Below are 21,042 nucleotides of genomic sequence, written 5' to 3'. Positions count from 1 at the left end.
CTCGGGGTGATCCCGGGTCTGATCCTTGGTACCCGTGTCTGGGGGGCACTGGGGATGGGGAGGTAGCACTGGGGACGATGCGGGGGAAGGCACCGGCCTTCCTCGGACTGATGCCGGGGATCTGGGGGTGATGCCGGGGATCTGAGAGCTATCCCGGCGACAGTACCGGTGGTCCGAGGCGGTATCGGGAATGAGGAGGCAGCCCCGCAGGCGATGCGAGGGAGGTGCCGGTGGTCAGGGGAGGTACAAGGGATTTGGCCTTGATCCCGGAGCGATCCCGGGAATCTGGGGGGGATCCCGGGGACAGTACCGGGCTTCCGGGGGGAACCGGGCTATGGAGGTGGCCCTGGAGTTGATGCGGGGGCCATCCCGGAGATCTGGGGGCGTTTCTGTGGCGGAGCTGGAGGGGTCCCGCGGGCCCGGGAGGTATCGGGGATTTGGAAGCAGGCCCCGAGGCGGTGCGAGGGTAGATCCCGGGAATCTGGGGGTGATCCCGAAAATTTCGGGGCGATCCCAGGGGCAGTATCGAGGGTCTGTCGTGGTACCGGGGAAGGGGAGCCGGCCCCGGGGACGATCCCGGAGGCGGTACCGGGGATCTGGGGGCGGTCCCGGTCTCCCGGCAGGCGGTCCCGAAGAAGACCCCGGGGCACTCCCTCGGTGCGGGGCCGGAGCCGGTGTCGGGAGCCCCGGGCGGTGCCAAGGGCGGTCCCGAGGCGGAGCCGATCGCGGTCGCAGCGCTAGTGCCGGTTTCGGGGCAGCGACGGAGCCCGGGGCATGGCGGGCCTGGGTGCCTCGGAACTGGGCACCGGCCCCGGTCCCGTCCCGGCCACTCGCGTGGAACTCACAGTGTCCTGCAGGTAGCGGGGCCGCGGCGGGAGCGGCACCGGGCGGCGGGGGCGCAGGGAGGCGCTGCTGCTGGCGTTGGAAGGTGCTGGGAGGCACTGGGTTGCACTGTGGTGTAGGGGTAGCTGCCGTTGGAGGGTGCTGGGATGCACAGAGAGGCACTGGGAAGCACTGGGGAGCGGCGTTGGAGGGTGCTGAGGTACACTGGGAGGCACTGAGATCCCGTGGGATAGGCTGGGAAGCATTGGAGAGTTAGGAGCAGCTGGCGTTGTAGGGGACTGGGTTGCACTGGAAAGCAATGAGACGCATTGGAAGGCACTGGAGTGCCGCAGCAGCTGCCGTCGAAGGATTCCAGGGTGCACTGTGATGCACTGAGATCCCCTGGAATGCACTGGGAGGCACTGGAATGCACCGGAGAGTGAGAGCAGTTGGTGGTGTGAATTGCTGAGATGTACTGGAATGCACTGAGAGAGTGGAATGCACCGGGAGACACTAGGGAACGAGGTGCAGTCGCAATGAATACCACTGGGAGGCACGGGGAGGCACTGGGGAGTAAGGCAGCTGGCGCTGGAGGCACTAAAGTGCATTAGGAGGCACTGGGATTCACTGGAATACATCGGAATGTGCTGGGAGGCGTTGGGGAGCATGAGGAGCACAGGGCGTGTTGGGTATGGGGACAGAGGGGCACTGGGTGAGCCAAGGGTGCTGAGGATGCAGGTCACTGAGGGGAGTGGGGGGCACAGGGGGCATTTGGGGGTTTCTGGGACTGGGAGTGCAGGGAGGTCAGGTTTGGGGGATGCTGGGGATGGAGGGGGGGGGGGTCAGGTTGGACCCTGTATCCCCTGCAGCCCCTGTATCCCTTGCCCACCCTGAAACTCCTGAATCCCCGGGCTGGGCCACACTGCATCATCTACATCCCTTGTACCCCCTGCCCACCCTGCAGTCCCTGTACCCTCCCTCTGCAACCTGAGGTCTTTCTTTGGTGTCCTGACACATAGCTGTACCCCTGACATATGGCACTCCAACATGTGTCATGCTGTGCACCCTGTGCAGATGTGTCTATGCACCCCAACTTGTGTTGTGGGGTACATCTGGCAGTGCACCCCAACACCCAGCCGTGCTCAGCAACACCTGGCCAAGCTCACCAACACCCTGCTGTGCACCCTGACACATGGTTGAGCCCCCCAGCACAAGGCCCCCCAACATGTGTCAAACATGCATTGCACCCCAATCCATGTCCTGGGGCATACCTTGTTGCATGCACCCTGTCACACAACAGGGCACGACACGTGGCTGTGCACCTCAGTGTGTGTTCTGGGGCACATCTGACTGCATAACAGGTACACACAGTCACAGACACAGCCAGGTGTGTCTGTGTGTTCACAGACACACAGTTCACAGGTGTGTTCACACTCACACTCACACACACACACACATATGCATGCACACTCACATGCACTCCTTCCTGCCCCCCAGGCAGCTCCTGGACAGGGACACCTTCTCCAAGTCGGACCCAAGTGAGTGAGGCAGCGGGGATGGGATATGTTTTGGCTCTTAGGTGTTTTGGGGAGTCTTTAGGGGGGCTTGGAGTTTCTGGGGTTTTTGGTGTCTCTGGAAGTTGTGTGCTCAGAGGATTTTTAGATCTCTGGGGGGTTTGGGCGTCTGTGGGGGATTGGGGGGGTCTCTGAGGTGTTTTGGGACCATCTGGGGGTTTTGGGGGTCTCTGAGAGCATCAGTGTCTCTGGGGAGTGTTATGGTCTCTGGGGGTTTTTGGGGTCTCTGAGGTGTTTTGGGGGATCTCTGGGATTGTTGTGGTTCTGTGAGGTTTTGGGAGTCTCAAGGACATTTTGGAGGGTTCTGGGGGTCTGGGGAGCTCTAGGGAGTGTTGGGGTCTCTGGGGGTTTTGGGTGGTCTTTGGGGTTTTGGAGATCTCTGGGGGATTTGGGGAGCATCTGAGGTGTTTTGGGGGTGTCTGGGGGATTTTAGGGGGTTTTGGGGGGGGTCGGGGGTGTCTCTGAGGTGTTTTGGGAGGTCTCTGGGGAGTTTTGGGAGTCTCTGGGAATGGTGGTGTCTCTAAGAGTTTTGGGGGTCTCTGGGGTTGCCTGCCTCTCCTGACTCCTCCCCCTGCAGTCTGTGTGCTGTACACGCAGCGCCCTGGCAGCCACCAATGGCGGGAGGTGAGTGATCCGATTGGTGGGGGGCAGCCAATCAGCATGTTGGGCTGTGCTCAGCTGGCTAATTGGCATGTCAGTTTATACTCAGCCAGCAAATCAAGATGTTGGGGTACTAGCTGGCCAACCAATCATCAGCATGCTGGGGCAATGAACAATCAACATGTCCGTGTGCCCACCAGATGGCCAATCAGCATGTCAGGGGTAATGGCAACCAGCCAGCCAAGCAGCATGTAAGATTCTGGCCTATCAACATGTTGGGGTGATGGCCAACTGGCCAATCAGTGTGTTGGGGTGCCAACCAGTTGGCCAGTCACCACTGAGCAATCAGCATATTAGGGTGCAGCACCTGGACAATGAGCATTCTGGGATGCAGCAGCCATCCAATCAATGCCTGGGGGCAGAGTGATCAGCCAACCAGCATCCTGGGGATCTGGGGAGCATGTCAGGGTGCCGGGCAGCCAGCCAATCAGCTGTCGGCATGCAGCCAGGCCCCACCCCCCCATAATTAATAGGTTGTTAATTATGGGGTAATGAGCAGGGGGTGGGGCAGCCCCGAGGCACAAAGCGGCACCTGGGCCTTCCCTGCCCACCCCTTTCCCATGCATGTTCCCTCATGTGCCCTGGCCCTGGGCCTGCTGCCCAGCCTTGCGCCACCTTCTCCACCCACATGTGTCCTCATGTCCCCAGTCTCATGTTCTCATGTCCCTGTGTCCCCATGTTGCTATGTTCCCATGTCCCCAGCCCCATGTCCCCATTTCATGTCCCTGTGTCTCCATGTCACTATGTCCCCATATATGTATGTCCTCATGTCCACATTCTCATGTCCCACCGCCCCCATCCCTATGCCCCCACCCTCATTCCCATGCCCCTGTTTTCTGGTGCTGTGTTCACACGTCCGTGTGTTCCCATGTCCTCATGTCCCTGTGTCTTCATCCCTATGCCCCCATGTCTCTGTATCTCCATGTCCCCATATCCCTGTATCCCCATCCCCCATGCCCATGTTCTCATGTTCCCATCCCTATGCTGCCATGTCTCATCATCTCTATGTCCCCATGTCCCTGTGTCCAAATCACCACATTCCTATGTCTCCATGTCCCTGTCCTGTGTTTTCCTCTCACCCCATTATCCCTGCTGTCCCCATATCCTGCAGTTTGGCCGGACCGAGGTCATCGACAATTCCCTGAATCCTGACTTCCTGCACAAATTTGTCCTTGATTATTGCTTTGAGGAGCGGCAGAACCTGCGCTTTGACCTGTGAGTGGCCCCTGTGGCCCCAGTGTCAACCCCTTGTCCCACAGGGTCACCCCCTAGCAACCCTGGCACAACCCCCCAGGGTGTCCTTATCCCCATCCCTGTTCTGTCCCCATTCCTGGACCATTACCACCCTTGTTCACATCCCTGTCACCATCCTTGTCCCATCCCATTGTCATCCCTATCCTATCTAGTCCCCAATCTGTCCCTGTCCCATTCTGTCTCTATCCACATCCCATCCCTATCCATTCCATTGTGTCCCTCTCCCATCCCATCCTGTTCTTGTACCCATCCTTGTCCCATCCTATCCCTATTCTTTTCCCCATCCCATCCCATCCCATCCCATCCCATCCCATCCCATCCCATCCCATCCCATCCCCACACCTAATCCATCCTTATTTGTGTACCATCCCTCTCTCATCCCATACCTCCCACTCCCTGTCCCCCTTCCATCCAATCCCTGTCTCCATCCCTGTTCCCATCCCTGCCCCATCCAAGGCCCCCCACTTCCTGTTCCATGCCCACATGTCCCCTCTGCCCCCAGGTATGATGTGGACTCCAAGAACCCTGACCTCTCCAAGCATGTAAGTGTGGGATCAGGCCTGCTCCCCTGGCCTCCCTAGGATGGGCACCCCCCTGGTGACACCCAATATTCCTGATCCTGCAGGATTTCCTGGGCCAGGCATTCTGCACCCTGGGGGAGATAGTGGGCTCAGCTGGCAGCCGCCTGGAGAAGCCCCTGACGTGAGGCCCCCCTTTGCCCCAGTGTCCCCATATCCTACCCCAGTGAGGCCCCTGATGTGAGCCCCTCTTGTGCCCCAGTGTGCCCATGTTCCTCCTAGAGAAGCCCCTGATATGAACCCCCCCAGCCCCAGTGTCCCCAAGTCCTCCCACACCCTGAGAAACCCCTTGTTTGAGCCTCCACTGTGGTCCAGTGTCCCCAGAGTCCTCAGGGTCCCCATGCCCCACACTGGAGAGACTCCTGATGGTAGCCACCCTCACCCCCAGTGTCCTGTGGTCCCTATGTCTCTGCCCCAGGGAAGCCCCCCATGTGAGCCACCTCCCCCACAGATCCCAATGTCCTCATGACCTCTCCCATGGAGAAGCCCTTGACATGAGTCCTGCCTGTGCCCCAGTGTCCCTGAAGTTGCCATGTCCTCTTTGGAGAAAATCCTGGGTTTCTCCAAAACCAGTGTTTTGGAGAAAACTGGGAAACTCAGTGTCCCCATGTCCCCCCTGGAGAAGCCCTTGACATGAACCCCCATGGCCCCAGTGTCCTCATGTCTCCCCAGGTCCCTTTTGGTGTGCCCAGGATGGACCCAGACCCCAGAGCCAACAGTGGCATTTTGGACTGGGGGGGAGGGGGGAGGGGTCTGGCTTTTTTTTTTTTTTTCTTGTGGGGGTGGCTTTTGGCAGGAAAGGCATTTTTGGGGGTCTGGCTTTTTGGTGGGGTTTGATGGGTCTGGCTTTTTCTTGGGATGGTGGCTTTTGGAGGGAATATGGGTTTGCGGGATCTGGCTTTTGGGGGGGTCTGATGTTTTTGGGGTTGGTTTTTTCAGGGGCAGTTTTGTGGGAATTGACTTTTTGGGGGGCTGAATGTCTTTTGGGGATGGGCTTTTATGAGCTTCTTTTTAGGGTGCTGGAATCTGGGAGGGGGCTGTTTTTTTGGGTTTTTTTTGTAGACTTCATTTTTTTGGGAGGGGGGGAATTTTATTGGGTGGGGATCCCCTCCATCACCCTTCAGCACGTGTCCCTGCAGGATGGGAACAGCCACCATGCACCCCCGGGGCAGGAGATCTGCCCCGGCTGCCTCCAATGGGTAAGTTTTGGGGTTCGCAGTGTGCGGGGGACACCTCCAAGACACCATGTGTGCCCCCACTACGCTCACATCCCATCCTGGCAGTGGCATTCTTGGGAAGAAGTGCGGCACCATCATACTCCTCGCCGAAGAGTTGGGAAACTGCCGGGTGAGCTGCGGCGGGGCAGGGGAGCAGGCGTAGCTTGGGGACCCCCCAATATCGAGGGTGGCTGAGTCACACTAGCCCGCAGATGAGAGTGTGGGCTGTTTATCCTCACGCTGGGTCCCGCCTGTCCTGAATCCCTCCTTCCCTCATGGAGCAGCCTCCCCGAAGGATCCCACCCCTGAGGGGGGTGCAGGGTGAATGACCCCCTCGATTCCACCCCCCCAGGACGTGGCCACACTCCAGTTCTGCGCCAACAAGCTGGATAAGAAGGATTTCTTCGGAAAATCTGATCCCTTCATGGTCTTCTACCGCAGCAATGAAGATGGAACGTGAGCGACCCCCCCCTCAAAACTTCAGTAACCCTTCCACACCTCACGGGAGGGCTCAGCCCCAGCACAGGACTCCCCTACGTCCCCATGGGCTAGCATTGGCAGGGGTGTCCAAAAATCCTCACTGCACCGTGGGCGTGACAGATTGGGGGGGTGTTGGGATGGGGGAGTAGCTCCCTTGTACCCCCTTGTCTTCCCCCCAGTTTCACCATCTGCCACAAGACGGAAGTGGTGCGGAACACGCTGAACCCTGTCTGGGCAGCGTTTGCCATTCCTGTGCGTGCCCTCTGCAATGGGGACCATGACCGGTGAGTGCCAAGGGACTGGGACCCCCTGTACCCCCTCTTTGGCCCCAAAGACCTCCTTCTCCCTCTTCCCCCCATCTCTAGGGTCCACTAGGACCCCTGAACCCCCTTCCCTCCTTCTGTCATACCCAGGGACACCCTGCACTCCCATCTTTGTGGTCCTCTGAGACCCTCTGAACCCCTTTCCCCCCATCTCTGTGGGCCCTCAGGACCCCCTTTTCCTTCTTTCCCCTATCTCCCAGGTCCTCCTGGAGCCCCTGCACCCCATGTCCCCATCTCTTTGGTACCTCTGCACTCCCAGAGCCCCCCTCACTCCATGTCCATGGTACTCCAGGACCCCCTTCCCCTCTCTCTGTGGTCCCCCAGAATTCCTTCCCCTGAGTCTGTGGTACCCCAGGACCCTCTTTACCCCCTTCTCCCCATTTCTGTGGTACCTCAGGACCCCCTGCACTTCCACCTTCTCTGTGGCCCCATGAGACACCCTTCCCCCCACCTCTGTGGCTACCCGAGACTCCCAGAACCCCTTACCCTGTCTCTGTGGTACCAGTAGCACCCCCCCACCATCCCCCACCCAGCGTTACCTGATTTTGCCTGTTTACCCATCTGAGCAATGAGCATCACAGCTGTCACCCAGCTATTCCTCCCCCCTCCCACCCCCAATCTCAAACTGGTGTCACCAGCTGCTGTCCTGGCAAACAGCTCCTCACACCGCTTTGGCCCCAAGTTGGATGTTGCTGTGGCAACGATGGATAAAAATATCCCAAGGAGGAGGAGAAGAAAGCAGGAAAAAGCCCACAGAGGCGTCAAAACAAATCCCACAGGGAGTGGGGGGTTGTGTGTGATGGGTCCCCAGGAGATGGGATTTGGGGGTGTCAGTGACCCTCCTCTGCCTTGCAGAGCCATCAAGGTGGAGGTATATGACTGGGACCGTGATGGCAGGTGAGCTGTGTGTGGTCCTGGGGATCCCCCACACCCTAGACCTGCACCCCCCGGGTGACAGGGTCCCCCCACCACCCCTGCATCCCCGGGGAGATGGAAACCCCCTGGGTGATGGGGATGTCCTGGTTGATGGGAATCCCCCCAGGCTATTTGGGACTCCCTGGCTGATGGGAAACTTCCTGGGCAATGGGAAGCCCCCCATCCCCACATCCCTGAGTGATGTGGATCCCCCCGGGTAATGGGAGCCTCCCTAACTGGACTGATGGAAATCCACCGGCCTTGCAGCCATGACTTCATCGGGGAGTTCACCACCAGCTACCGGGAGCTGGCACGAGGCCAGAGCCACTTCAATGTGTATGAGGTGAGGGGGGATGGGTACATGGGTGTGGGGGTCCTGCACCCCCCCTTCCCCCCCCTCCCCGTGGGAGTCATGGTCCCACTGCTGCACCCCCAGGGGTTAGGGTCCCCAGGGACCCTGTGCTGCACCCCTGTATGTTGGGGTCTTAACACTGCACCCCCAGGGGTGTTACGGTCCCCAGGGTCCCTCTGTCTGCTGCACCTGTGCGTGCCGGGGTCTCTGTGTAGGTGCTACATACCACAGGATCTCCATGATGCAGCCCTGGGGTGTTACAGTCCCCAGGCTCCCTCACAACCTGGTGTGCCATATACCCAAGGGTCCGTCTCCTGCACTCTGAGGTGTTGTGGTGCCCAGGGTGCTCATGCTGCAGCCATAGAGATTTATAGTCCCCCTGATTCCCTGTGCCCAGGGTATTGGGATCCCCACACTGCACCCCTGGGGTGTTATGGTTCCCATGCTGCACCCTGGGGTGCAGGACCCACAGCTGCTCCCTTGAGGGTCCCCAGCCCCCACCATGGGTCTCCAGCTGCAGTAAAATCCCCAGGGTCCCCACATGCACCCCTGGGTGTCACAGCCCACCATGTGCTTCTCAAGGTCCGTCTCTGCATCTCAGCACAGTGCTCCCACTGCTGCCCCCCTGTCGCCCTGGATGTGACAGTCTGTTACACTGCTCCTGGGGCCTCCTGTCCTTGTGAGAAGCAGCCCCCTTCCCTCTCCTCCCATCCCTGCAGGTGGTGAACCCCCGGAAGAAGATGAAGAAGAAGAAGTACCTGAACTCGGGGACAGTGAGGAGGGGGATGTGTGTGTGTGTGGGGGACACAGGGGGAGCGGGCACTTCCTCCCCTGAGCCCCATGTCCCCACAGGTGACACTGCTGTCCTTCACTGTGGAGGCCGAGCACACTTTCCTGGACTACATCAGGGGCGGGTGAGCAGGGGGTCTCCAGCACCTCCAGCTGCACTTTTGAGGGTCCTCAACACCCCCAGCTCCTTCCTTGGGGGTACCTAGCACCCTGAGCTGCTCCCTCAAGGGCAGGGAATCCCCAACATCCCCAGCCTCTATTTCACTGGCAGGCGGGTCCCCAGGACCCCCATCTCCTCCCTTGGAGGTCCCCAGTTCTCACTGTTGCTCCGTCAGGGATGGTGGTTGGGGCGGGGGGCGGTGATATTCCTGCTATCCTCAGCTCCTCCCTTTGGGATCCCCAACACCCCCAGTTGCTCCACTGGGGGGTCCTCAGCACACCTAGCTCCTCCCCTGAGGATCTCAGCACCCCCACCCAGATGCCTCCTTGGGGGTAGACTGTCCCCATCACCCACAGCTGCTTCACTGGTCGTCCCCAGAACCCACAATTGCTCTCTTTAGAAGTCTCCAGCACTCCCAACAGCTTTGGAGTCTCCAGCACCCACAGCTGCTCCTTTGGGGAAAGAGGATCCCCACCACCCCTATCTTCTCCATTGGGGGTCCTCAGCACCCCACCCAGATGCTCTCTCATAGGCAAGGGCTCCTCAGCACCCCAGATTGGTCATTTGGGGGTCCCCAGCACCCTCAGCCACTCCCTTAGGTGCAGCATGGCAACACCTCAGTGTGGGGACACTTGGGGGTGCTCTGAATTGTGATATGGGTGCACCCAGTCCAGCCTGTGGCCCCAGGGGTGCCCCACCCCAAACCCACAGGTCACCCCTTGTGTTACCCCAAGGCCACTTTACCCCTCCAGGACCCAACTCAACTTCACAGTGGCCATTGACTTCACGGCATCCAATGGTGAGTGGCAGCTGTGTCCCCCCTGGGGGATTTAACTGGGGCAGTTGTAACCAGTTTGGTGTCATGGTGGTGTCATCCTTGTCACCAACTTGGGGACATGGTGTTGTTGTCCTTGTAGTTGTGTTGGGGACATGGTCATGTCTCCCTTGTCACTGGGTTGGGGACCCAGTGGTGTCTCCCTTGTCAGTGGGTTGGGGTCATGATGGCATTGTCCTTGTTGTAGGTCTGGGGCCATGGCAGTGTTATTTTTGTCACTGTACTGGCACTACAGTGGTGTCATACTTGTCACCAGCTGTCTCTGGGTTGGTGATTTGGTGCCATCATTGTAATTGAATTTGGGACAGAGTGGTGCCATTCTTGTCACTGGGTTGGGGTCATGGCAATGTCATCTTTGTCACTGTTGGTTCTATGGTGGCGTCATCCTTGTCACCAGCTGTCACCAGACTGGAGATGTGGTGGCATCACCCTTGTCACCAAGTTGGGAATATGGTGGTGTCATCCTTGTCACTGGGTTGGGGATGTGGTGGCATTTGGAGACATGGTGGGATCATCCTTGTCCTTGTCACCATGTTGGGGATGACATCATCCTTGCCACTGAGTTGGAGCCATAATGGTGAGGTTGTGGGAATGCTGGGGGTGTTTTGGGGGTGCTGGGGGGATTATGACAGTGCTGGGGGGGCTGTGGGGGTGCTGAGCCCCATGCCTGTGCAGGAAACCCATCGCAGCCCACGTCCCTGCACTACCTGAGCCCCTTCCAGCTGAATGCCTACAGCCTGGCACTGAGGGCCGTGGGGGACATCATCCAGGACTACGACAGTGACAAAATGTTCCCAGCCCTTGGCTTTGGTGCCAAGGTCCCCCCAGATGGGCAGGTGTCCCACAAGTTCCCACTGGTGAGGGGCTAAGGGGGGACAGGACTGCGGATGAAGGGTGGTGTCCTTGTCACACAGTTGGGGACATGGTGGGATCATCCTATCACATTGTTTGGGACATGGAGGGACATTGTCCTTGGGTTGGGGCTATGGTGGTGTGATCCTTGTCACTGGTCTGGGGCCATGGCAGTGTCATCCTTATCACCAGGTTAGGAAGGGGCTTGGTGTTGTCACCAGTTTCGGGTCACAGTGGTCTCATCCTTGATCACCAATTTGGGTACATGGTGTGTTTGGGTTGGATCTGGATTGGGGATGTAGTGGTGTCATCCTTATCCTTGGGCTCGGAACATAGTGGCATCATCATTTTGTGACTAGTTTGGGGTGATGGCAGTGTCACCAGGTTGGAGACACAGTAGTATCATCCTTGTCACCAGGTCCAGGATGTGGTGGTGTGGTCTTTGTCACCGTGCTGGGCATATGATGATATCACCTCATCACCTATTCTCATTGTGTTGGGGACATGGTGGTATCATTCTTGTCACTGGATTGGGGATGTGGTGGTATTTTGTCACTGGGTATGTGGTGGTGTCATCCTTGTCTTGGGTTGGGAACATAGTGGTATCATCATTTTGTCACTGGGTTGGGGCCATGGCAGTATCATCCTTGACACTGAGTTGGGAACATGTTGGTGTCTCCCTTGTCACCATATTGTGGACATGGTGGGATCATCCTTGTTAGCATTTGGGGGCCACAGCAGTGCCATCTTTGTCTGTGGGTGGGGTCCGTGATGTCACCCTACTCATGGGTGGGGGCTGTGGTGTCACCATGGTCCTGGTGACCCTGTGGCAGAATGGGGATGCATCAAACCCGGCGTGCCATGGCATTGCGGGGGTGCTGGAGGCATATCAGCGCAGCCTGCGCCATGTCCAGCTCTATGGCCCCACCAACTTTGCCCCTGTCGTCAACCATGTTGCTCGGTAAGAGGGGCCCCATGCCCTGGGGTGGGGTCTCTGTGCCCTCGGCGTCACGCAGGGTCCCCCTAGCTCGGCGGCCACAGTGCTGGATGGGTCCCAGTACTTTGTCCTCCTCATCATCACCGATGGTGTCATCTCTGACATGGCCCAGACCAAGGAGGCCATTGTAAATGTGAGACCCTCGTGGTGGCCTTGGGGTGGGTGGTGGCACCCCTGGGTGCTGGGAACCTTGGGTGATGGGGGCAGTGGAAAGGGATTGAGACCCTTGAGGGGGTAGGAAAGGTTGGGGACCCCTGGGTGCTGGGGGGTTGAGGAGGAGCTGGAACCCTTAGGGGTCGGAAAGTGGCTTGGACTCCTGGGTTCTGAGGTATTGGGGGTGGCTGGGACCCTTTGGGTAATAGGGTGGGTGAGGAGGAGCTGGGACTCTGAAGCTGAGAGGGAGCGGGTAGGTTGGGACCCTTGCATGCTGGAGGGGTGGGGAAGGGGCTGGGAGCCCTGGGTGCTGGGATGGGGTTGTGGACCCCTGGGTGCTGGAGGCAACGAGGAGGGACTGGGACCATTGAGAGGTGGGAAAGGGCTTGGACCCCTGGGGTTGAGAAGGGCCTTGACCCCCAGGGTTCGATGTGTAGTGGGGTCTGGAACCCCTGGGTGCTGCAAGGGGCCTGGGAAGTTCCTGGAACCCCTTGGTGCTGGTGGGGAGGCCTGAGACCTTTGGGTGATGGGAGGGGGTGGTGAGGGACTGGAATCCTTGGGGGAGGGGGTGTTGGCAGCTCTGGGTGCTGCAGGGAGGGGGAGGTGGCTCATTTGGTGGCAGCATCATTAAATTTCATGGGACTCCCTTCCCCCCCCCGGCTCCCTAAGGCTGCCAAATTGCCCATGTCCATCATCATCGTGGGGGTTGGCCAGGCAGAGTTTGATGGTAAGATTCTGGGATTGGGGGGAACTAGGGGAAGGCTGGGGGGATGGGGGTGGGGTCCTTTGGCCACTGGAACTATGAGTTGAATGTGTCAGCATATGAATGGGTTCAGCATACCCCAGTGAGGGGGCTTGGGGGTTCTGGGTGTGGGGTTGAGAGGGACATAATAGGATCCCACCCTGGGGTGGGGGGCACTGGGGTGCTGCTGACCTCCCCCCAACATTGCCCCCAGCCATGGTGGAGCTGGATGGGGACGACATCCGCATCTCTTCCCGTGGGAAAGTGGCCGAGCGTGATATCGTCCAGGTAACCAACCTCACCAGTGAGGAATTTGGGGACCCCCTCCCAGCCCACCCAGCAGGGTGGTGGTGGGGGGTGCCCTGGGGAGCTCAAATCAGCCCCATCATTCCTGGGGTGCACTGGATGGGACTGGTGTGGAGGGATGATAAGGTGGACTGGGACATGAGCGGGATGCACTGGGACAAGTGGGATGCAATGGGTTTGGGATGCACCTGGATGGGGAGATGCACTGGGATTTGGGGGTGCACTGGCACATGGTAGGGGCGCTTCACTGGGAAAAGAGGGTGCCTTGGGACTTGGGATGCACCTTGGAATGAGGGTGCACTGGGACATAGGACCATATTAGGATATGGGAGGCACTGAGACATGAAGGAGACAATAGGACGTGAAAAGAGGTTTACTGGGAAATAGTGGGGGGGTTGGAATTGGGATGTCGGGGATATGCTGGGACACAGAAGCAGTGCACTATGACATGGGAGGGATGCACTGGGAAAAAGAAGTGCACTGGGGTTTGGAATGTACCTCAGTGGGGGTGACGCTGGGACATTGGGTGCAATGGGTACGTGGTGGGGGCCTTCACTGGGAAAAGAGGGTGCCCTGGGACTTGGGATGTTCCTTGGAATGGGGGTGCAGTGGGACATGGGGGTTTATTAGGATATGAGGTTTATTAGGATATTTGGCATGCAGGGGGTTGGTACTGGGAAATGGAGGGGCACTGGAACGTGGGGGGCACTGGGACATGGAGGGGCATGTACTGGGATATGGAGAGGGGATATACTAAGACATTTTGGGGGGACTGTGCTGCAAAAAAAGGGTGCAATGAGACTTAGGATGTTCGTGGATGTTGGGAGGAGCCTGGGACATTAGCAGGCACTGGGACATGGGAGAACATTGGGACATGGAGGGGGGCACTGGGATATGGGATGTACCTGGATGTGGGGGGCACTGGGATATGAGGAGGGTGTGCTGGCAAATGAAGGGGGCACTGGGGCACCAGGATGGACCCGGATGTGGGGGGCAGTGGGACATAGGGGTGTATTGGGAAATAGGAAGAGACACTGGGATGTGGGGGCTGTGGGAGGCACTGGGATATGGAGGGGCACTGGGGCTTGGGATGTATGTGGATGTGGGGGTGCCCTGGGACATGAAGAGGGCTGTGCTGGGAAATGGGGAACACTGGGATGTGGGAGTACCTTAGGACATGGAGGGGGGTACCAGGATATGGGGGGGCACTGGGTCTTAGTATGTACCTGGATGTGAGGGACATTGGGACATCAGGAATGGGGAGGGGACACCGGAGCTGCTTGTGTGTAGGGCACACAGTTCCAGGGGCTTCCTGGCCCTGGACCCCCTCAACTGCTCTGCCCCCCTGTGCCCTCCCCAGTTTGTTCCATTTCGTGACTACATGACGGGGGGTCCCGGCGCGGGGCTGAGCATGGCAGGGCTGGCGCGAGAAGTCCTTGCTGAGATTCCTGACCAGCTCCTCTCTTACATGAAGGCGCGGGGCATAAAACCACACCCCCATCCCTCCCATGTCCCCTGAAACGCCCCCACCCTGCCTGCCCACTCCCAACACACCATGTCTCTTCATCCTACCCCAGGACCCTCCATCCAGGGACCAAAGGCAGCCATACACTGTCAGGGACCTGGGACTGGAGGTCACTCTCCTCCTTTCCATAACTTTGGGATCCTGTCTCCAATCCGGGTTCCCACCACCACACCCATAAACCGGCTTTTGGGTTTCCTGGGGGAACTGGGATGGTGTTGTCTGAGCATTCTTGGCCATGGGACTGCCCCCTATACCCATCCAGGACGGTCCTGCCCCCCCAAAAAGGGGGCAGGGGGTCTTCAGCAGCCTGACCAGAAAGCTGGGGTGCGCAGGAGCCTCCACCAAATGTGGAGTATCCCCCTAGTATGATGCATGACCCCTCCTCACCTCACCACCCTCCCCAAATCCATGGTTCCCCTGCATTTCCTGGGCTGATCCCAGTGGGGTCCCCAGTGTTTTTGGTGTCCCCCCTTGCTGTGTTGCATGTGTCCATGTGGGTTTGTATTGAGTTGCCTTAAATTCCAATAAATTGTTGTGGCTTTAATTACAGCCCCCTTCCCTGGGATGCCCCAGCATCTCCCCTAAAAGGGGCCCTGCCCTGGCTGTATGTAAACCCCCCCCATGTGTGACCCTCCCCAGCTGTGTGACACCTCCCAGGACTGTGACAACTCCCCTGCGCAGCTGTGTGACTCCCCGTTCCAGCTCTGACCCCCCCCAGCTCTGCCCTCTCCAGATCTGTGATCCCCTCCAAGCTGTGAACCCCTGCCCACTGTGTCACCCCCTCAACCTGTGCTCCCCCAACTGTGACACCCCAGCTATGACCTCTCCCCAGCTGTGTGATCCCCCACACACTGTGTGAACCCCCTCAAATATATGACCTCCCTGGCTGTGTGACCCTCCCTCCTAGCTCTGACAGCCCCCAGCAGTGTGATGGCCCCCATGTCCGATATCCCCTGGCTGTATGTGATGCCCCCACATGCTGTAACCCCTGCCAGGCTTTGGCATCTCCCCAGCTCCGACCCCTCACCAGCTGTGTGTGATACTTCCCCACTGCATGACACCTCCTGACTGTGTGTGACCCCTCTGTGTGACCCTGCCCCCACTGTGTGACCCACAAAATTGCAAATACACAGAAACCACCTGGGGAATGGGAGAGTTGGGTTATTTACAGGACTCTGCCCCCATGCACCCCAAAACTGTTTGAAGAGGGCCCTGGGAAGTCAGGGGGGTTCACAGAGACCCCATACCCCAATTCAGGGGATCATAAAGCCCCTGAAACCCAACGGGGGGGATTACAGAGACCCCACATCCCACTGGGGGGTTCACAAAGTATCCACATTCAGTTGGAAGGTTACAAAGCCCTCACGCTCCACTTTAGAGTAACAAAACACATCCCAACTGTGTCTGTGGGGTCTCATAAAGCCCCCCACCCCAAAAGGGGGAGGGTCACAAAGTGCCTACACTCCAACTTGGGAAAGGTTATAAAACCCCTGCACCCAAATTGAAGGGGTCACAGACACCCCACATCCCAGCTGGTTGAGGTCACAAAATGCCCATCCCCCAGTTTGGAGGTCACCAAGCCCCTGCACTCCAATGGCAGGGTGAAAAAGCTTCCTCCCCCTGGCTGGGAGGTGGGGTTGTTTTAGGCCCCTGTCTCCCCACCAAAAGAAGTGGCTTTCCCGTGTAAGGGGATTGTAACAGTGCTGAGACCAAACTGGTCAGCAGGTACTGGGGGGGAAACCCCATGCTGGGGTGGCTGCTCTCACTCCCCCCTTCCTGGACCCCTTCAGGCTGCAGGGGCCCTCCAGATCCCCAGACTGCTTCAAGATTCCATTCTTTATTGCTGCATTTCCCTCGGCCAAGGTCAGTCCCGGGGGAAACCAGCACAGATCCCAGGGGGCACAGACCCTAACTGGCACACCAAAACACGGGATCCCTCAGATCAGGCAGTGTGAGGGGCCTCATGTTGCTGTGGACAGGAACAGGAGGGGGAAAAGGCCCTGAGACCCCCCCCCCCCCCCCCAGCAGGGCTAACACAAGGGGTGTCATCTTTTGCCCAGGAGGTGCCAGGGGTTGCTCCCAGAAATAAAACACTCCAAATAAGGGGAGAGGAGGGGCAGATGGAACCCTGCATTTATGTCCCCCTGCAGAAGAGTAGGGAGAGGATCCTTGACTGTCTAGGGGGGCCCACCTTGTTTTGTGAGGAGGCCCTGTCAGTTTGGAGGGGTGCCTGACTGTTTGGGAAGGTCTTTGCCTGTTTGGGTGGACCCACTGAGGTGGGGGGGAGGGGGGGAGAGCAAGGCATCTCCAGAGGCTGCTACTCCAGGAAATCCTGAGGAGAGGCAAAATTGTCACACACCCGCGTTCCTCTAAATTTATCCATTGGGCCTCCCCCAAACACTCACCTCTTTAGAATCATCGTGGAAAAAAAACTTAGGTTAGGATTAGGATTGGGGATTACGGTTGGGGATTAGGGTTAGTGTTAATTTCCCATTCAGATTTCTGTCTGGAGCTGACTCAGAAATGTTCCACTGGGGGTTGTCCGTTTCCTCCAGTCACCACTGTACCGCGACAAGCCTCGGATCGGGGGTGGGATGTGTGCCAGAGTAAGCTCCGCAGCAAAACTCTTCCTCCTAAAAGACGGCAGAATCTTAAAACCTCTCCTCAAGGCCATCTCTGCTGATGACTTGCTGAAAGTCAAAATGTGTGCTTCATCTTAGCCGAGTACATAAGAGATGGCAAACTCGCGCCACAAAGCATAGCCCCGCTCAATCACGTGACGGCCACCCCGTGCCTGACGCCTCGGCACGGTGCCTCCCGGCCGTCCCGCACCTGCTGCCGGCGCTGCGCCTGCGTACGCCCCCGAAACCACTGCAATCCCCCGCGCCCTGCGGTGGGACAGGCTGCTCGTGTCGACAGTCGAAAGGGACTTTGTATGTCCGCCCGCCCTTGGCCCTCTGACGCTAGTCTTGGCCCCACGCCAAATCCGCCCCGCTCCCGGGCCCGGTGGCACCTCCCCACCACCCGCCCCTCTCTTCCTTGCTGCGTTTAGATTGACCCGAAGCTGCCGGAGCTCCAGGAGCCTTTGGACACCGCTCCCAGGGATGCACAGGTTGCCATTGCTGGGCTGTCTATGCAGGACCAGGGGCTGCACTCCATGATTCCGCTGGCTCCCTCCCAGCTCAGCCCCTTCTGCTGTTCTCACCCTTTGGCTCGGCCTTTCTGTCCCCTTGAGGTGCTGGCAGAGCTGCTGGGGACAGGGCAGGAGTGGGGCAGCCCCAGCGTTCCCCTGTGTGTGACACCCCAGTGGTGGCAGCCCCAGCATTCCCCTGTCTGTGACACCCCAGTGGTGGCAGCCCTGGCATTCCCTCCCTGGAGACGCTCCAAGGGATGCGTCCACAGCCGCGCCAGCCAAGGAACTGACTGGACAATGAACACCCCTGGCCTGGGCTCGGGTGGCACCTGGCCACCTCCACAGTGCCACAGGCAAGTGTCAGATACAGTTACATAGCTTTGCCCAGAGTTGACAGGGAAGGTTCATTAAAAATGGAAAAAAAACCCAAAACCACTAAGAAAAAGCCAACTCTGCCCTGCAGAGCTGCTCCCTCCTTCCCTAGTTTCACCTGCACATACATAGGACATGAGACTAAAAGCAATGAATGCTCCTCAGGCACATATACAGCAAAAGCAGCTTGAGGACAGCCTTGCAGCAGGACTCTTCTCATTCCAGTGAAAAAGGCCAGTTGGCAGGCAGCTCTAGTGCCCTTGGAAAGGGCAAGGGCCAGAGCCTCAGCCTACACGGAAGAAAAGGGCTCTGAATTGCCTGCCCCTGGCACGTAAACCCTGCTCCCAGGCTGCTTCACACACAGGAATTTTCTGGAGTACTGCAGGAAACTGATACTCAGCTCTGGCTTTTCCATGGTCTGTGTTCTAAAGCTTGCCTGGGACAAGAAATTTAGGGTCAGCTCTGCTGGCACAATCGCTTCTGGCCCAGGGCAGAGTGCCAGGAAAGTCTTTTTGTGCTGAGGCTTTGCTGCAGTCAAGGAAAGCTCCTGGCTCAGGATCACCTCCCTTCCCTCCCTTCCCTCCCTCCCCCTAAGAGGTTCCCAGGAACCTTTGGACGCTGCTCTCAGGGATGCACTGCCTGGGTTTGTTGATGTCTGTGCAGGGCCAGGTAATGGACATGACGATTCCGCTGGATCTCCCTTCCAGTTCAGCCCCTTCTGCAATTCTCACCCTTTCACTCAGGCACTGTGTCCCCACAAGGCACTGGCAGAGCTAACAGGGGCTCGGCAGGAGAGGGCAGCCTATCTGTGACACCGCAGCAGTGGCAGCCCCAGTGTCCCTCTATCTGTGACACAACAGTGGTGGGAGTAGGGAATACATAGGGTTGAGTAGGTAAGTGCATAGCCCGAACATATTTTGGCAGAAACACTTTGCTGGAGCCCTTGGCTTCAGGAGGAGTGTTCCTTGCAAGAAGTACATGACGATTCACCTCTAGGAGAATGAAAGAGAGACAGGTTCTAAAGGTGAGGAATGAATAGGAAAGGACTGGGCTGGTGTGCACAGCATACTGGTTGCAAGAGAAGCATGAGTGCCACTGCCCTGCTTGCCATATTTACATTATCAGTCAGTAGGACAGAGTTCAACGAGAGCTGCTTTTGCTGCTACCTATTACTCTTTCAGCCCTTTGTGGAAAAAAATTTCCTTATATTTAGGCCATGAGATCCAGAGAACACCTTGGTGGATTCAGCTGAAAATGCATACAGAGAATGCATTTATGTGGCTTATGTGGGGTGAGGGAAAGGTGCAGCTCTGCATTGGCTTTTACTTTTAGAGCCTTAATCTATAGGCACAGCTGCTGGACATTAGCAACAAAGAGGTGAGAGTGAAAAAAGTGGCAGCTGGAAAAGAAGATAAAGAGCTGCAGTGCATTGTGCTCAACTTAAATGCTGCTAAGAGAAGGGGATACATTAAGAATGTCTTCTGTCCTAGCACTTCTGTGGGATCTCTAGCTGCCTGGACTCAGCCACACTGAAGGTGTGTGAAAGTGATTGAGCTGCAGATATCGTATTTCACAGGGAAGCAGGTAGGGCAACAAATGCTTTCTGTCCTGGCACTTCTCTCAATCTGACCTGTAGCTGGAAATGCTTTGTTGTAACAATGAAATCTGCCACATTCAGAAAATGTGTTGATGCTATATATATAGTTGGGAAGAAAAGTGGGAATCACTACTGTGTTTTGTGTAGTTTACAGACTGCAAAGGGACTATGAAAGCCAGCACTGGCTTTTTGTTGTAGGACTTTTTCTTTGCAAAGCAGCTGCTGGACGTTTTGAAAGGGTTTGAGATCTGTGTGACTGAGAGGGTAGGATGGTACATAGAGCTTTAGAGAAAGCGTATATCTCCAGGGAGGTGCATGGAGTTCAGTGCATGCGATTTACATGTTGAGCAGCTAATCACACAGAAAGTGTTCTAAAACACCGTGTTGCAATTGCATTATTTTTGCAGCTTACAAACTGCTCAGCCAACAATGAAACGATTCCTCTTCCTTCCCCACCACATGCAGGAACCCATTCTGTCAGTCTCCAAGAGCCAGGAAGCCCAGCGGAGCTCTTCCCTGCACAGCCCCCACACGAATGGGGCCGAGCCTGGAGAGCGCTTGTTTCTTTCCTGGGCACTGTCAGAGCTCATCAAAACAACCACACGATGGCGCCGTCGGCTCGCAAAAGGAGGACACGGGTCGAAACCCGAACGCAAAGCCAAGTTGGGAACGTCCCTGCTCTCAAATCTCCTGTGCTGCACAAAAGGATTTCCCTGATCTTCCCCTTCTGACTGCACACTTTTCTTTAGACCACACTCAAAGGGAAACACGAGCTCCTACGCCTTAACAAAACTGTTCACTCTCTCAGAGTCTACTAACAAACTTGAAAACATCTGGCAAAAAGAGTACAAAAAAGTGCCAGCTGAGAAAAGATCTTGTTGCCTACAATTTCTGCTGCACCCATCAAACTATGAGGACACACTCTGTTACGGGCATTTTCCTTCTGAGCGCTGGGTACTGTCCTAAGCTGTTGGAGTCTAGGACATCCCTCTGGCTGCCCTGGCTGTCTCGAGACCCTGGCAGGGCTCTCGGAGACCCTGGCATGAAGTCAAAAACATCTGTGGCTTCAATTTTAGCCTGTGGAAAAAACTGTCAATTTTGTATGAGGAATTATAAGCCAAAAGGGTTTGAGTAGTGTGATATTTAAATTAACATAGGGTGGAAAAGTAGAAATTTGGGGTTTTTAGAATATAATTCAGGGGGTCAAGATGGAGGAATTTGGGCGTGTCCTAGCCTTCTTCTCCGTCTTGTCCTCTATGTCTTGGTGTGATGGTGACACTTTTCTATTGGTTCAAGGCAGAGATTCACAGTCTTACACAGGTGATGGGAATTGGTAATAAATTGTAAACATAGTACATGTAGTTTTGAGTATATAAGGTGGGAGCCGCCCGAGGCTCGGGGGCAGA

At 57.2% G+C, this 21,042-nt stretch overlaps 1 protein-coding gene and 1 long non-coding RNA gene across 9 annotated transcripts; one reads left to right on the top strand and one right to left on the bottom strand.

Moving 5' to 3' along the window:
• The first annotated feature begins 694 nt into the window (after window positions 1–694).
• On the top strand, window positions 695–20,509 carry LOC128818805 (copine-5-like). 8 transcript variants are annotated; one of them, XM_053998446.1, is made up of 22 exons: window positions 695–857; window positions 2,320–2,360; window positions 2,974–3,020; window positions 4,168–4,271; window positions 4,813–4,852; window positions 4,936–5,012; window positions 6,013–6,087; window positions 6,172–6,235; window positions 6,458–6,561; window positions 6,765–6,869; window positions 7,764–7,805; window positions 8,091–8,166; window positions 8,895–8,948; window positions 9,028–9,089; window positions 9,877–9,923; window positions 10,635–10,816; window positions 11,645–11,772; window positions 11,839–11,941; window positions 12,631–12,688; window positions 12,918–12,991; window positions 19,530–19,623; window positions 20,102–20,189. In XM_053998446.1, the coding sequence occupies exons 1-21, from the start codon at window positions 775–777 to the stop codon at window positions 19,590–19,592; spliced, it is 1,629 nt and encodes a 542-aa protein (XP_053854421.1). In that variant the 5' UTR covers window positions 695–774; the 3' UTR covers window positions 19,593–19,623; window positions 20,102–20,189. The 8 variants fall into 8 exon arrangements, 6 of the variants coding, with proteins under 6 accessions (XP_053854421.1, XP_053854423.1, XP_053854420.1 ...); XM_053998443.1 differs by having other exon boundaries at window positions 697–857; window positions 6,028–6,087; window positions 19,530–19,574; window positions 20,102–20,509; XR_008440552.1 differs by lacking the exon at window positions 11,839–11,941.
• Window positions 16,992–18,010, bottom strand: LOC128818809 (uncharacterized). The gene is made up of 2 exons (XR_008440554.1): window positions 17,740–18,010; window positions 16,992–17,167 (listed from the first exon to the last, which is right to left on the bottom strand). It is a non-coding gene; the product is annotated as an uncharacterized LOC128818809 (long non-coding RNA).
• Window positions 20,510–21,042: the final 533 nt, after the last annotated feature.

The sequence above is a fragment of the Vidua macroura genome, chromosome 24 (assembly GCF_024509145.1).
Source record: "Vidua macroura isolate BioBank_ID:100142 chromosome 24, ASM2450914v1, whole genome shotgun sequence".
Taxonomy (NCBI): Eukaryota; Metazoa; Chordata; class Aves; order Passeriformes; family Viduidae; genus Vidua; species Vidua macroura.
This window is presented reverse-complemented; position numbering and strand designations above follow the sequence as displayed.